Genomic DNA, 16,333 nt, shown 5'->3' on the forward strand with positions numbered 1-16,333 from the left:
AGTTAGAATAAAATATTTTTAGATTTAATTCTTATTTAGATAATTGGGATAGTCTAATTTAGTTAATAGTTAATCATAAGTCCTCGTGGGTTCGACATCCGACTTTTAGTCACTTTATTACTTGACGACCGCGTATACTTGCGTGAGTGTGTTTGGTCGCAACAAGTTTTTGGCGCCGTTGCCGGGGACTTAGAAATTAGCTACGTGACTAAGTTAAGCTTTTATTAGATATTTGTTTTCAAGTTTTAATTTTCAGTTTGCCTGGTTTGTGTCAACGCAGGGTTTACTCTCGAATGCAGAGGAGTAGAAGTGCAAACAACCTCATTCCTCTTGATCCAGAAATCGAACGAACATTACATAGAGTGAGAAGAGAACACGAAGCTAGAACGAGAATAGAAAGAGATTTGGACATCGCAATCCAACCACAGCCAATAGATATGGCAGGCAATGAAGAGCGTCCGGTAATCGAAGCCGCAAGGCCCAATCTTGCGAATATGACTCAGGCTATTGTGAAGCCTGATATCACTGGGCATTTTGAACTCAAACAGTACATGGTACAGCTGATTCAGTCCACAGGACAATATGTGGGTCTATCTCATGAGGACCCGCAGAGGCATATTCAGAACTTCTTGGAAATCACGGACACTTACAATTATCCGAACGTCTCCAAGGACTATGTCAGGCTGACACTATTCCCTTTTTCACTGTTGGGGGAAGCTAAAGAATGGTTGCAAAAGGAGCCCGCGAACTCTATCCACACTTGGGATGATCTAGCAAGGAAATTCCTGATCAAGTTTTTCCCAACTAAGAAGACAAAGTCGTTGAGGAGCCAAATTCTTGGGTTCCAACAACGGGATGGCGAGACACTTCGTCAAGCTTGGGAAAGATACAAGAAACTACTCAGAGACTGCCCGCATCATTGTCAAACTGATGAGGTATTGGGTCACACTTTTGTTGATGGGTTAGATGAAGCATCAAAGATGAATCTTGACTCAGCTTGTGGGGGTAGTTGCATGGCAAGACCGTATAGTGAAATACAACTCCTGCTAAATAATTTCACTGCTAATGACCATAATTGGCAAGGAGAGGGGGATTCACGAAGGGTAATTAAACAGAAGGCCGCCGGTTTGATTGAGCTGGATGACTTTTCCGCCATGAGAGCCGATATAGCAAAATTGGCAAATCAGATGAATAGAATGACAACACAACAAATGCAACATGTACAGCAGATGTCTATTTGTTGCGAACTATGCGGAGACAGTCATATGATTGACATGTGCCCCACGAATCCTGAATCTATATACTATGTGGGACAACAAAACAGAGGTCCTATGAATCAACATGCGCAATATGGAAACACTTACAACCCAAACTGGAGGAATCATCCTAACTTCTCATGGGGCGGGAGTCAACAGAATCAGTATAGGCCTCAAGGGAATTTTACTCAACCTCAGAAGCCACCCCAACAAATGGAAGAAAGTACGAATGACTTGCTGAAAAAGTTGTTACTAGACAATCAACAGCTCAGGACCGATTTCAGAAATCTTGAGAGGCAAATGGGGCAGTTAGCAGCAAACCAAAATACTAGACCTACAGGCTCACTTCCCAGTGATACAGAGAAGAACCCTCAAATTAATGCAGTTACACTTAGAAACGGGAGGGAACTAGAGGAAGCGCCAAGGAAGATAAAAGAAAAACCTACACCTGGGGGGAGTTGACACCTAAGGCAACACAAGAGTCAAAGGAAGATGATGCAAGTTCAGAGCGAATGGAGGTTACAAGGCCACCACCACCTTTCCCCCAAAGATTGCAGAAAAGGAATGACGATCGCATGTTCAACAAATTTCTCTCCATGTTGAGTCAGGTTCAATTAAATATTCCATTAGTGGATGTACTTCGTGAAATTCCAAAGTACGCTAAGTACATAAAAGACATAGTGGCTCATAAGAGGAAATTGACTGAGTTCGAGACGGTTGCACTTACTGAGGAGTGCACATCAAGGGTCCAAAACAAGCTTCCCCAAAAGCTTAAGGACCCTGGCAGCTTCACTATTCCAGTACAAATCGGTAATATTAACGTGGGACGTGCTCTGTGTGATTTGGGTGCAAGCATAAATCTGATGCCGTTATCCTTGTTTAAGCAATTAGGTCTGGGAGCTCTGAGACCAACCACCGTGATGTTGCAATTAGCTGATAGGTCCATAGCCTACCCTGAAGGAGTGATTGAAGATGTGCTGCTGCAAATTGGAAAATTCATCTTCCCAGCTGACTTCATTATTCTAGACTTCGAGGCTGATGAACAAGTTCCAATCATATTGGGACGACCTCTCTTGGCTACTGGCGATGCAATAATTAAAGTGAGAGAAGGGAAAATGATTATGAGAGTGGACAACGAGGAGGCAGTCTTCAATGTCTACAAAGCAATCCAACTCCCCCGCCACTATGAGGAGCTCTCTATGATATCTGTGGTAGAGGTGGATGAGAAACTTCTTAACACGAGCGTATATCTAGGCGACTGTTTAGAAAAAGCAATCATGCTATTTGATAGCTTGGAGATGGATGATGAGGTTGAGGAGATAAAGGGAATCCTAGATACATCATGTGGTTACATGCAAGGAATAATCCCGTTTGAGCCCCTGAATAGGCCAAGTGGCCCCCCACAAAAGCCGTCAATTGAAAAAGCTCCAAATTTGGAACTTAAACCCCTACCCCCTCACCTTCAATATGCTTATTTGGGAAGTTCTGACACTTTACCTGTTATTATTTCTGCTCACTTGTCTAAATTACAGGAAGAAAAGCTATTAAGGGTGCTACGTGAGCACAAGCGAGCAATTGGGTGGACAATGTCTGACATTAAAGGCGTTAGTCCAGCTTTCTGCATGCACAAAATCCTCATGGAGGACGGACACAAACCGAGTGTAGAACACCAACGCCGACTAAATCCAATCATGAAAGAAGTGGTAAGGAAAGAAGTGATTAAGTGGCTTGATGCAGGTATTGTATTTCCAATCTCTGATAGTAAATGGGTAAGCCCCGTTCAATGTGTGCCGAAGAAAGGGGGGATAACCGTAGTAGTTAATGAAAATAATGACTTAATTCCAACAAGAACTGTAACTGGATGGAGAATTTGCATAGATTACAGAAAACTAAACAATGCCACCCGGAAAGACCACTTTCCCCTGCCTTTTATTGACCAAATGCTTGATAGATTAGCTGGCCAGGAATACTACTGTTTCCTGGACGGTTATTCGGGGTATAATCAGATTGCTATAGCCCCAGAAGACCAAGAGAAAACTACATTTACATGTCCTTATGGCACGTATGCGTTCAAGAGAATGCCCTTCGGTCTTTGTAATGCACCTGCGACTTTTCAAAGGTGTATGATGGCTATTTTCACTGACATGGTTGAAAGATATGTAGAAGTATTCATGGACGATTTTTCTGTGTTTGGATGTTCTTTTGATAGTTGTTTGATGAACCTTGATAAAGTGCTAGCTAGGTGTGAAGAGACGAACTTGGTGCTAAACTGGGAAAAGTGCCATTTCATGGTACGTGAAGGTATAGTTTTGGGGCACAAGGTTTCAAAAGATGGTCTACAGGTGGATAAAGCAAAGGTGGAGACGATCGAAAAATTGCCCCCGCCGACATCCATAAAAGGCATTCGCAGTTTCTTGGGTCATGCAGGTTTTTATCGTCGTTTCATTAAAGATTTTTCGAAAATTTCTTCCCCTTTGTGCAGGCTTCTAGAGAAAGACGTTACCTTCAAGTTTGATAATGCATGTCTGAAAGCATTTGAGGAGCTGAAGGGAAGATTGGTGACTGCACCAATTATCATTGGCCCCGATTGGGCACAACCATTTGAGTTGATGTGCGATGCAAGTGACATAGCAATTGGAGCGGTGTTGGGGCAAAGGAGGGATAAAATCTTTCACTCCATTTATTATGCAAGCAAAACTATGAATCCAGCTCAGATGAATTATACAGTGACTGAAAAGGAGTTGCTTGCAGTGGTGTGGGCGTTTGACAAGTTCAGATCCTATCTAGTGGGAACCAAAGTCATCGTCTACACAGATCATTCAGCTATCAGATACCTATTTGAAAAGAAAGACGCCAAGCCGAGGCTGATTCGTTGGGTCCTCCTCTTGCAAGAATTTGACTTAGAGATCCGAGATCGAAAAGGGACAGAAAATCAAGTGGCCGATCATTTATCCAGATTAGAGAGCCGGAACCATGTAGCTGAAGGAGGGTCAATTAAAGAAACATTTCCGGATGAGCAAATATTGGCAATCACCTCAGGTGAAGCCCCATGGTATGCAGATTATGTGAATTTTATCGCAAGTGGGGTAACGCCACTAGAGTGGACAGCTGACAATAGAAGAAGATTCCTACATGATGTAAGGTTCTACGTGTGGGATGAGCCGTTCCTATATAGGCAGTGTGCAGATCAGTTGGTGAGAAGGTGTGTTCCTGAGGAAGAGATGAAGGCTATACTACATGACTGCCATGCGTCACCATATGGAGGTCATCACGGCGGGGATAGAACCGCCCAAAAAGTGCTATAATCAGGTTTTTATTGGCCAAAATTGTTTAAGGATGCACATGCCTTCGTTAAAAATTGTGATAGATGCCAAAGAACTGGAACTATCACGAGGAAGCACGAGATGCCCTTGCAAAATATACTGGCGGTAGAACTTTTTGATGTTTGGGGGATTGATTTTATGGGACCATTCCCATATTCTAACGGACACAGATACATCTTGGTGGCGGTCGACTATGTTTCTAAGTGGGTAGAGGCCATAGCTCTTCCTACTAACGACGCAAAAGTTGTGGTAGGCTTTGTAAAGAAGCACATTTTCACACGTTTTGGGACCCCAAGAGTGTTGATAAGCGACGGGGGAACTCACTTTTGTAACAAACTGCTGAATAATATTCTTGCAAAATACGGAGTCAAGCACAAAGTTTCTACTGCCTATCATCCCCAAACGAGTGGTCAAGTAGAAGTTTCCAACAGAGAGGTCAAGCAGATTTTGGAAAAGACAGTAAGTATGAATAGAAAGGACTGGGCCGGGAAGCTGGATGACGCATTATGGGCATATCGCACTGCGTACAAGACCCCAATAGGCACTTCTCCGTACAGGTTGGTTTATGGGAAGGCCTGCCATCTGCCCGTCGAGCTTGAACACAAAGCTTATTGGGCGATTAAAAAGCTAAATATGGAGATGGACTTGGCCGGTGAAAAGAGATTGCTACAACTCGACGAGCTTGATGAGTTTCGATTGCATGCGTATGAAAATGCCAAATTGTATAAAGAGAAGACAAAAAGATGGCATGATAAGCATATCCAACATCGTGAGTTTGAACCAGGTCAACAAATTCTACTGTTTAATTCAAGGCTAAAGCTTTTTCCAGGAAAGCTTAAATCTCGATGGTCGGGTCCGTTTGAAGTGGTTAGTGTGAAACCTCATGGTGCGATAGAATTGTGTGAAAAGGGGTCCAATACGACATTCTTGGTAAATGGCCAAAGAGTAAAACACTATTGGGGTGGTGACATTGCACGTCACAAGACCACAATGGACTTAGTGGAGGCATGAAGAACATGCTGCGTCGTGCCGCGACGTTAAATCAGGCGCTTCTTGGGAGGCCACCCAAGTTAGTTAGTTTTTTTTTTTTTTTTTTTTTTTTTTTTTTTTTATTCAAGAAAACGAGGCGGATGCGTCGCGTCCCCCTCAGCAAAAAAAAAAAAAAAAATATTTTTTAAGGCAGACAAGGCAGTGAAGTCTGCCTATCGCGCCCGTATCGCGTCCCAAAATTTTTGAAGGAAGACAAGGGGATGCGTCGCGTCAAAGCTCGCACGCACAGGTAAATAATATATATTTTAACACATCTTAAGATAACCTATTCGAACAAAAACGTTTCTTGCGACGCATCCACTCGTCTCGTTTTGGCGACGCCTACGAACGCAGAACAGAATTCTCTCATCGAAATTGTATCGCAATAAGATCAAACGCGACAGGTACGCATCATCCTCTTCGTTCTTCCGTTGGTTTCTCTCCAAATTCGTCTCTCCTCCCTCCTTCAGTGGTAGCAACAAGTAGGTTTTGCAATTTCAAGATTTTTAGGGCTGTCGTTCTTGGTAGTTGTAATGGTTGAGAGATGATAAACTATAATTCCCTTCATCTCGTCCAACTTTGGGAGGGTAGTGTCACTGCTCAACTGATAGAATGAACTAGGCACACTTGTTGCATACCACATGTTCGACGAATTGTCCCTGAGAAAAAATTTAGGCGTCGGTGAAGTCTGAGTAACCGAGCAACATTGGTGTATGCTTGAGAATAAGTGTGGGGTCGAGTGAGGGGCTATGTGAAATTGAGTTTTTGAAGAAAGTTATCACATACTTGCTGACAGTCATGAGCTACAATTCCATGAAGAGTGAATGGCATGACTTTACAAATAAATTGAAGTCTGCAAGCTGTCGCAATTGCTTTCAGGCTGAACTTCGCTGTTTCATCTGCTAATTGTTGAATTCTTTGCATTGCAGGTACTTAGATTCGTAAAATGACAGCAGCGAGTAAACCATCCAAGAAACAAGACAAAGATGGTAACAAACAACCGCCCAAAAAGCCTACCGGAAGGGCAGCAGGCGGTCCAAATCCACAGAAAAAGAGGAAGCGGACGGAGAAGGAAATGGAACTGCTGCCTAGGCAGTTAAGTGATGATTCAGAGCAAGAGGAGGAGGAAACATTGGTCCGGAGGATAGTGAAGAAGGGTATTACACCGAGCAAAGGAATAGAGATACGAGAGCCTGTGACATACCAAAGAAAAGCTTCGAGAATGAGTGCTCCAACTGATAAAGGGAAGGAGAAGATTACTACAGAATCTGAATCCGATTCCGATTCGGACAATGACCACCTACAGATCAACATGAGTGATGAAGACGAAGGTGAACCCATAGACCGAGTTGATTGGGAGAAATACTTTGTTAATGAGAAGGCATTCCGAGCCTATAAGAAGATATTGGTTTCAAAGAAGTACATTCCGGAAAAGCCGATAAACATCGGACCACTTAAGACAAAGTACTCAGAGTTTCTCCAGTCAATTCGAGAGGTGCAAAAATGGGGACCCATTCTGAAAGGTCATGGCAAAGCCAACCTCACCATTGTTAGAGAGCTCTACACCAATTGGCGTCACGCACGGGGAAACATTGTGCGAGTGAGAGGGATAGATATTAATGTGTCAGCTGAAGCTCTGAATAACTTCTTAAGGGTGCCACACACACTCACTGACAGGTTTGACGCCATATGCAAAACACCAGATTATGCACACATTAAGTCTGTCCTATGCCCTACCAGGAAGGATGCAGAATGGAAGCATGGGAGTATGGAGTACCACTCTATAGCAAAGGAATTCATGAGTGCGTTAGCACGTGTGGCTCTAAATTTCATTTGTAACCGACTGCTGCCATGCCAACATAAAACTGATGTCCCTCGTTACCGCGCACTCGTATTATATGCTTTATTAGAGGGGATACCACTCAACTTCGGAGCCATCATGCATGATCAAATGCAGCGAACCAGGATGAATTACAAGTGGAGGCTGTTCTTTGCTAATACCCTAACGGCTTTTTTAACAGAGAGGGGAGTACTATGGGACAAGGAGAATGATGACATTGAGGCTAAAGCTCCAGGACCATATGATGTCACTCATGTTCTAGAGCCGAACAAGGGAAGGTCTTCTAAGCTCACCGTCCAACAATTATTTGAGCATATGCAAGCAGATATGCAAGAGAACAGGGCTGAGCTGATAGCGACTCGTGTCGAGTTGAGTGCCACCAGGGATGAGTTGAGACAGACTCGTGCGGATCTAAGCCGAGTTCAGACCGAGCAGGCCACGATGATGAAGGAGATATCATTACTCCTCAGAGCTCTGGTTCAATGTGCAGGTACAGACATCTCCCAGCTGATTGCATCATCCACTGCCGGACCATCCACTCCTGTTCCTCCCATAGTCACCGAGGCTCCACTCAACAGGCCTATTGAGGTTGCTGTAACACCTGATACAGAATCAGCACCAGTTGTTGATGATAGGAATGCTATGGATGCAGATGCTCCTCCACCTTGACTTCAGGGAGTCCTTCTCACCCTACTTTACCTTGTTTGTATGCGTTGGGGACAACGCACAACCCTAAGTGTGGGGTGGGGGTGATTTATGTTTGATGTATGGATGAATGTACTAATATATTCACTGGATTAATGGCATAAAATAACAGTAAATTCATCTATATGGAGTAACTATCAGTTTATCTATTAGTTTATCAAAAAAAAAAAAAAAAAAAAAAAAAAAAAAAGTATCTTTGTAGATAGTAATAATCCCCTGTGGTTTTTCTTTGTGCCTCGGTTCTTTTCCATGGGATGTAGTTTGAACCGGGTAATTTTGTTTTCTTTTTAGAGTAGAGTAGGAATGTAGGGAATAAAAGGAGGAAGAATGATGAACCTAGGTGCCCTTGACTTGTTTGATACTGGCATATTTAAGCTTTTACATATGTAATATCTTCCTTTCTCACTCTGAAACTATTGATGATGCCTTGTTAAAACGGATAGCATGTTTTGTGGCGCCTATTTCTCATTTTCTTGACTTGTGTTCACTTTGCGCTTAATGCTTAATATCTCGTGGCTCCGTGAATACTTGCATTACTTGAGAGTCGGAATGTAACCGTCCTTAATGAGTCATGTGCCATGTGTGGTGAGGTTTTTGTGTAGTCCATGTAATGTACTTGTGTCTAGAACTTGCCCGGTATGTGAGTTGAAGCGAAATTTTAGGTGATGCTCGGTTTGAAAAATGATTTTAGGCTTTCTTTGATCTTTTTGAGCTTATTGCTTATCACAAATAAAATCTATCCCTAGTTAACCCTTTTGAGCCTGTAGACCTTTTATTTGGTGCCCACATTACAAGCCTATACCCTTTTTATTCTTAATTGACATTGTTTTGATCCTTTTACCTCTTAAAGCACTTTAATTGTTAGATGAGCGCTGAAAGAAGTAAGAAGGGACTAAGTGTGGGGTGACTTTTGAGTGGAACCAATGAAAGAAAGAAGGGTGCACTTATTTTGTAAAATAATACACCACTAGCGGAAATTAAAAGGAAAAAAAAAAGAAGAGAAAAATCTGGAAAAAAAAAGAAAGAAAAATATAAATGAATAAATTGTTGTCTTGTTCTTGCTAGTGGGTATGAATTAAAGTAGTGCTTAAAGAAAGAGGAAATATTGTTGGGGTGATATTATTTGTGAAATTGAAGTGGTGTTGAAGAATTTGCGCTTAAGTTATTTGATGATGTGTTAAAGTGCTTAGGAGGGTGAATCACTATTCCTTAAATATATCCTACCCGTCCCTTAGCCCACATTACAACCATGAAAAAAGTCCTAATTGATTTTAGATCGAGCGAGCTTACATTAGTAGAGATTTACATTAAGGGCAAGCCTATGGTACCAACTGCATGCATGCGATTTCTTTTTGTGAGAGTGAGCGATTTTCTTTGTGAGCATGAGATTCGAATGTGTGGATTGATTCTACTCTCTTTGCTTTTGTTGTGAGGGCACATGGTTTCACGAGGGATAGGTAACGTTATTAGACTTCTCTATGATGTTGGTTGTTCAAGCCATGAGTGCATTGTGACATTGAGTCGGTTTTTGAGGTTAGGATTGTTATGAGCATGTTGTCTTTGTTCGAATATGTTTAAAGAAGGGCCTAAGAAAAGGGAAGTGTGTTGATGCATAGTCTAGAGCCTAATTGTAGCAAATAATCATGGTCATAGATGTAGTGTGCTTTGAACGATAAGAGTTTAATTTTGTTTCGTCTACTATAGGATGGTTTGTTCGAGGACGAACAAAGGTTTAAGTGTGGGGTAGTGATGTTTGGCATATTTCGATATGTGTTAATGTTACTTTACTCATGCTTTAACCACTTTTTGATGTTATTTAATCTTTAAAACACCCAACATGGTGTAATTATTGGTTTGATGACTAATTAAGTTATGTGTGACGATTTAAGGTGTTCGGAGTGCAAAATATGAAGAAAAGGTGGTTTAGCTAGAGGAAGAAGGGTTGGATGCGTCGCATCCAACCTAGGAAAACATCATTCTGCATGCAACCTTAGCAGTGAAGTCGTGCCATCGCGTCCGCCAACGCTTGCGAAACTGGGAAGTAGAAGTGAAGCTGGATGCGTCGCATCCACCATCGCATGCGAAGCTGAGAAATAGAGGACAAGGTGGATGCGTCGCATCCGCCTTCGCAGGCAAAAATTGAAATGGAGGACAAGGTGGATGCGTCGCATCCACCTTAGCATCAATCCCTGAAGCCGAATTGGACTAGGAATGGGAGAGCTTTGGCCCACGACTTTTGTACGCAATATATAAGCTAAAAACGCCTCTTTTAGGTTATCTAACATATTGGGAATAGGGCAAAAGCCACGAAAAAGCTGTGGAGGCGGGAATTCATCAAGTTTCATCTTTCTCCCACCAAACTTAGTAATTTTTATGTTTCTTTATATGATTTGTTGTTTGGCTACCATGTCTATGTGGAGCTAAACTTCACGTTCTAGGGTTGTGGTTCTTTCATGACTATTGTTATTCGGATATTGATTTTGACTTCTTGATTTATCATATTAGTTTATTTATTCAATCTTGCACTTAATTATTTAATTGATTGATCACCAATTGAATATTATCTACGAATCTAGAATTGAACTCGAAAGTGGGAATTCTATATTGCATATAGGATTGAGTAGGGCAAGTTCTTGAACTCGGGCATCGGGGAATGGATTCGTGGTTAGGATAGACATATACCTAATTGCCTTGCTTGGTTGATTTACAGGAATTATAAATGCGTTCTTGTTGATTCTCACTCCATAGACATATAGGCGTTAAGTTAGCTGGAATAGGCGAGTAAGAACTCGACAGATTCTTATGAGCAATATTAACCCTGTCAACCAATAAGCTAGATAAATTAGTCGGTCAATTCAATTGAAGAAGACAATAGGATTGTTAGATAGCCCATAACCCTAGATCGTTTTAATTACATTGATATCATTAAAATCTGCTCTTCCTCTGTTCAAAGTTTATTATTTATATTTTTCTTATTTAATTAGTTAGAATAAAATATTTTTAGATTTAATTCTTATTTAGATAATTGGGATAGTCTAATTTAGTTAATAGTTAATCATAAGTCCTCGTGGGTTCGACATCCGACTTTTAGTCACTTTATTACTTGACGACCGCGTATACTTGCGTGAGTGTGTTTGGTCGCAACAGGCGGCCCAACTTATTTGGGATTGAAATGCAGTTGTTATTATTGTTTGTTGTTTTATCCCTTCATTCGGTTCGGATGTTGATGATTGGGAAACATAGCTCATAAACGGATGTAGTATATGGTACATTATGTAAAGCATGAAATTTCAACCTGAAATTTGTGCATTCATGGTACTCTATAGGAGTGCCAAACGGGTGGGTCGGATTGGATATAGTTCGGGTTCAAAACGGGTAATGAAAAAGCGGATAAATTATCTGACCCGACCCATATTTAACACGGATAAAAAACGGGTTAACCGACGGATAACCATATTATCCATGACTTCTTGAATATGAACACTTTTGGGAGAATTCCTAATTTCTCAAACTTATGAACCCCCAATTGAGGTTTTTTACAAATATAAAAGTTAAACTCATTAGTTATTCATTGGTTACCCATTGGTTATCCATTTTCTAAATGGATAATATGGTTCTTATCCATATTTGACCCATTTTTAAAAAGTTCATTATCCAACCCATTTTTTAGTGGATAATATAGGTGATTAACTGTGTTCTTTTAACCATTTTGTCGCCCCTAGACTACTCTATAAGCACTTCATTTAACACTTAGTAGAGGCCATAGTTGAGCCCAAGGGCTGCTGGAAGAACTTAAAATAATCCAAATAGTACCAAGAGGGTAATAGTTTTCACATTAACCGAGTTATTTTAAGTGGCACAGTTGATATATGGTAGTGCAATTATACTATGACAGAAAACCTAGAATTTATATTTTTAACAATTCCCAGTTTTGTTTTCCCCAGTTGACAAATTATAGAAGGACATGAACATAGCATCGCCTGTCGGAAGGAATTGCCTTAATTTATAACCACAGAAGAATATGTACACTGATACATCTCAGTTGGCATTTGGCAAGTAGGAGACACTTACTGGATTTACATGTAAAACCTTTTTCAGCAACACAAACAAGTCATTTCAGTAGGATTTTTCTTTTAGTTTTTAAAAAACTCGAAAACCTTTCTTAACAAACCGGCTAAAGCAACATAACCTTAACAAGGCTAGCTACTGTATTTGCATAACTTGACAACTGCAAATCAAATGTGATGTATGATATCCATGCACCATTCATTACAACTCTTCCTATTAGAAAGTCAAATAAAAACTTTCAATAAATAGGAATTCAAAATAGATGGCAAACAAATACGACAACATGGAAGATATCTGAGGTTTGTAATGAAGTAACACATTGTACTTCATCAGATCTCAAATATCTAAGGCGTTCCTGTTATAATATAGGTAAGTTCAAAATCACCTCCTCGTTCGCACCGCCTGCTGAATTGGCTCTTCTCCTTTACTCCCATAACTATGTAAAAGAGAATCTACCTTCTTCGCTTCCTCCTCACAGTTTGAAATTTCAGTGGAACGGGAAGTGTAGCCAATAATACATGTTTCTCACGAACAAGCTTGCAACCTAAGTACTCATAGTGAGGCCGCAATGTTCCAATATTCATTCTCAAATCTTTGGCTATATCAGATAAATCGCTACGAAAATCATCAACGAAGAGAGTAAGCACCAACACGTAGTTGATAAGAAGACTTTTTTTTTCTTCCGGAAGCCTTTTTGAATCTGGAACAGCAAACATTGAAGAGAACTTCTGGAACAACATGCCAGGAATCTTGTGATGCTTTGCAGATGATACACCATCCATAGAATGTTTATCCTTGAACTTAACAAGATGCGTAATGTATGATAATATGCCTGCCAGCCTTCTCTTCTCCTCTTCATTCTACAATAAAGAATTGAGTTTGGTCACACTGGAAAAGGAAAATATGAAACTGCTAGGTCTAATATGACTACTGCTAATACAAGGAAAAAATAATAATGATCAACATATGCACATCAAACTCAACTATAGTGTAAACAAGACCACATCAGTTCTGCTTACTGCTTTAAATTCAACTTTTAAGGATCAGAGCGAGGATAGCCCCGAATTGGTGCTAACATTGAATATTAGAAGGTAGGAAAAAGCAGCACCAAAATAACTATAGTGCAAGAAAGCAAGTGAGCAATCAACTTGCGCTCTGTGCCCTCAAACTAGCAGAAAATCACTCTTTAGTTAAAAAAAGAAACATAAATCATGTAACTCATGACTCATTCACAATATGAAATTTCAATCGTTTGTTTACCTGTATATGTTCCAATTTGTAGGATCTGTTGCAAACAAAGCTTGGGTAAAGATCAGGTTTCATTTCTGCTCCAGCTTCTGTGAGCTTCAAAACATCCAAAAGATAATCCCACTCTCCTTCGAGAATAATCCTGTTCAGTGGATATGCCAACTGTGGCACCGTGGCTGCCAGATCATGTGGTGGTATATTTCGAGCATTATCTGTGGTAATGGCTACTTCAAGAGCCTCTTTGTTTATTGCCCCGGCTATATTCCTGTCAAATTCCTCTTGATTTCCAGTATCTTCTTGTTGACGTAGGGAATCAAGCTTCCTAGCCTGGAAAGCAAACATAATAACTATATAAAGATGGAAATACTCAACAAAAAAAAAAGTAGAGAATTTTTTCACGATTATCTGTCATTAAACATAAAATTTCCTTGTTTCATGCAAAGAAAAAAAAATTCCACAATGTTCCCCGTGCCTGTCATAATTCGTAGGGAAAATGGGAGGAACAAACCTGTCTTATAGATTTCTTTGATGAGTACATTTGAGTTAATTCTCTCATTTTGTCATTCCTCTCTTCTGCAGTGAGTTCTTGCTTGACCGTATCTGGATCTTCATTTTCCGGTACATCCGACCCTCTAACTCTAGGTTCTAACCTAATTATCTGCAATCATAAGCCAGCAAATATAAAGGAGAATAAGATATCGATAATAAAACAACTATTGCACTCATCGCCTGCATATCGTTACTTAAGATCAGGATTTACAAGATCACCAAAGATGTGTGATAGCCTAGATAATATAACAACTATTGGTTAGACAACAAACCGCATTTATTAAAGTAGAATAACCATTCTAATTTCTAAGCATTTCAAAATGGTAAACGCACTTAAACTTCCTTCGTAAGAAGCCTTAACAAAACAGATTAGCACACAGGGAAGCACATAGCACTACGTTAAGCAAAGCAAGAACTCTCTGTTTAATGATTACATGAGTCGAATTGCTTTTTTCTGTTATCAAATTGATTCTACCATAACAAAATTCACTTAATTGATACATGTACATACACCAACTAATTCAACATAATTTTAAGATATTTCATCAAATCATGGAGTTTAGAGATTCTACTTGTCTCCTGAACAAAAATCTTGGAGAACAAAGAATAGATTTCTCGTTTATAATTCCTATCTTGGCGGGAGGGAGATAAGTATATCTCATGTTAACAATGAATCGAACGAATTTCACCCTTTTTCCTTTTCATTCAACCAAAACTATAAGAATGATACAGATCAACTACGATAAATGTTCCGCCCAATCAAAGTTAGAGTGGCATCCGATTTTGACCAACTACAAGAGTACAACCAGGCATACCCTAACATATTCACACCATCTGTTAATTACTTAAATACTGTGTTAATCTAATAATATCTCAGCAGGACTATGCTAATTACTGTGTTAATCTAACATATCCACACCATCTGTTAAACCATATTTCCATCTCTGATTGAGCATCTACATAAGATCAGAAGGAGCCAATTAGCAAAAACTACTCTGCCCAATCACAGCCAAAGAAGCAGAACACCTTCCTTTTACTCACCAATCACACAATATATCCGTCAGAACCATTTACCTTGTTTGCTGCAATGGAGAATATTAAATCCTACATTTTACTCACTTATCATACAACAAAAACTTTCTGAATCAAATTCAATTTGTTTGCTCCAATGGGGATAATTCCTCTTAACAAAATAGCTTTTTCTTACTCATCAATCAAAGACAATAGCCAAGAAAAAGCAAATTGACCTTGTCTGCTAAAACAGGGATAATTCCTAGTGATAAAATACCTTTATTTTGCACCTAAGGGTGTGGCAAATTGGTCAATGAAGTGAGAGGAGAACCATGAGGCCCCCGGTTCAATTCCCAGCGGAGGCAAAAATCAAAAAACATTATGATGATTTCTTAACATCTACCTAAGCCTTCAGGTATTTGGTGAATAGTGCGCGGGAGTTGGCCCGACATTATCATAAAAAATACCTTTTTTTTACTCACCAATCAAACTAAAAAAACAACCTTGTAGGAATAAAAAAAGTACCTTATTAGCAGCAATAGGTACAATCTTAAGAGTTTGGGTTTCCTTATCCAGCACCCCAAGCGAGTAAGTGCATAACTGAGCGGACGTTGCCTCACCGGAATAATTGGTCCCTACAAAATCCACCTGCGCCCCATTGGGGCTGACCACAAGCTGTAACCGGTTGTTCCTTTTCACATTCCTATATAACTGAGCGCTGCTGTTGTTGTTCCTTAACGGGTCATAACCTGACGAGAAGTAACCAACAATCGGAGATGTTTTATTAGGGTTTTCAGCAATGGTTTCAATTGTCACGGCAAGCTGCTTCTCTTTCTTTTTCTTCTTCTTATCGGATTTTACTTTGTCAATTTCTTGATGTCGGGAGTATTGTGTATCATTTTTGCCTTCTTGTTCTGCTTCTTCATCGGCGGGTTTGCTAGGGTTTTGGTGCTCTAGCTTCTTCTTCTTTTCTTTAGCCATGGTTATTTAGGGAAACTGGAATGAGAGGAATGTGCGACAAGCTTATAAGTATAAACCCTAGTATATGTACTTAAAAACAAATTCGGTCATTATTTTATAAAATTTGTATCATACTAATTTTTTTAGATATTTAATTATTTATAATTAAAATTAGACTTTTATAAATTATACCAATCATGTTGATTTTTCTTTAGTATCGGTTCGGTTAAGTTTTGGTATTTTTTTAAATATTATTTAAAAGTCAGTAGTAGAAACACAATGTAATAACATACGTACTTTTATACTACTTAGCAAAACTTTTTAGATATTTTTACTATTTAAAG

The 16,333-nt window shown here is 39.8% G+C and overlaps 1 protein-coding gene across 1 annotated transcript; it reads right to left on the minus strand.

The window, feature by feature from the left end:
* Positions 1-12,374: 12,374 nt before the first annotated feature.
* Positions 12,375-16,052, minus strand: LOC107787017 (uncharacterized). Its single transcript, XM_016608533.2, has 4 exons — positions 15,555-16,052; positions 13,978-14,127; positions 13,482-13,796; positions 12,375-13,081 (listed from the first exon to the last, which is right to left on the minus strand). Exons 1-4 carry the CDS (start codon positions 16,008-16,010, stop codon positions 12,674-12,676), a joined length of 1,329 nt encoding a protein of 442 aa, XP_016464019.1. The 5' UTR covers positions 16,011-16,052; the 3' UTR covers positions 12,375-12,673.
* Positions 16,053-16,333: the final 281 nt, after the last annotated feature.

This window comes from Nicotiana tabacum, chromosome 21 (genome assembly GCF_000715075.1).
Source record: "Nicotiana tabacum cultivar K326 chromosome 21, ASM71507v2, whole genome shotgun sequence".
Lineage (NCBI taxonomy): Eukaryota > Viridiplantae > Streptophyta > Magnoliopsida > Solanales > Solanaceae > Nicotiana > Nicotiana tabacum.

What these genes read in the sequence shown, in the direction of transcription:
- LOC107787017 (XM_016608533.2), bottom strand. Translation starts at nt 16,010, where the DNA reads ATGGCTAAAGAAAAGAAGAAGAAGCTAGAGCACCAAAACCCTAGCAAA. An exon ending in TACCTATTGCTGCTAATAAG is followed by an intron (nt 14,128 to 15,554) that starts GTACTTTTTTTA and finishes TTATGATTGCAG; the next exon opens with ATAATTAGGTTAGAACCTAG. An exon ending in ACAAATTGGAACATATACAG is followed by an intron (nt 13,082 to 13,481) that starts GTAAACAAACGA and finishes TCTTTATTGTAG; the next exon opens with AATGAAGAGGAGAAGAGAAG.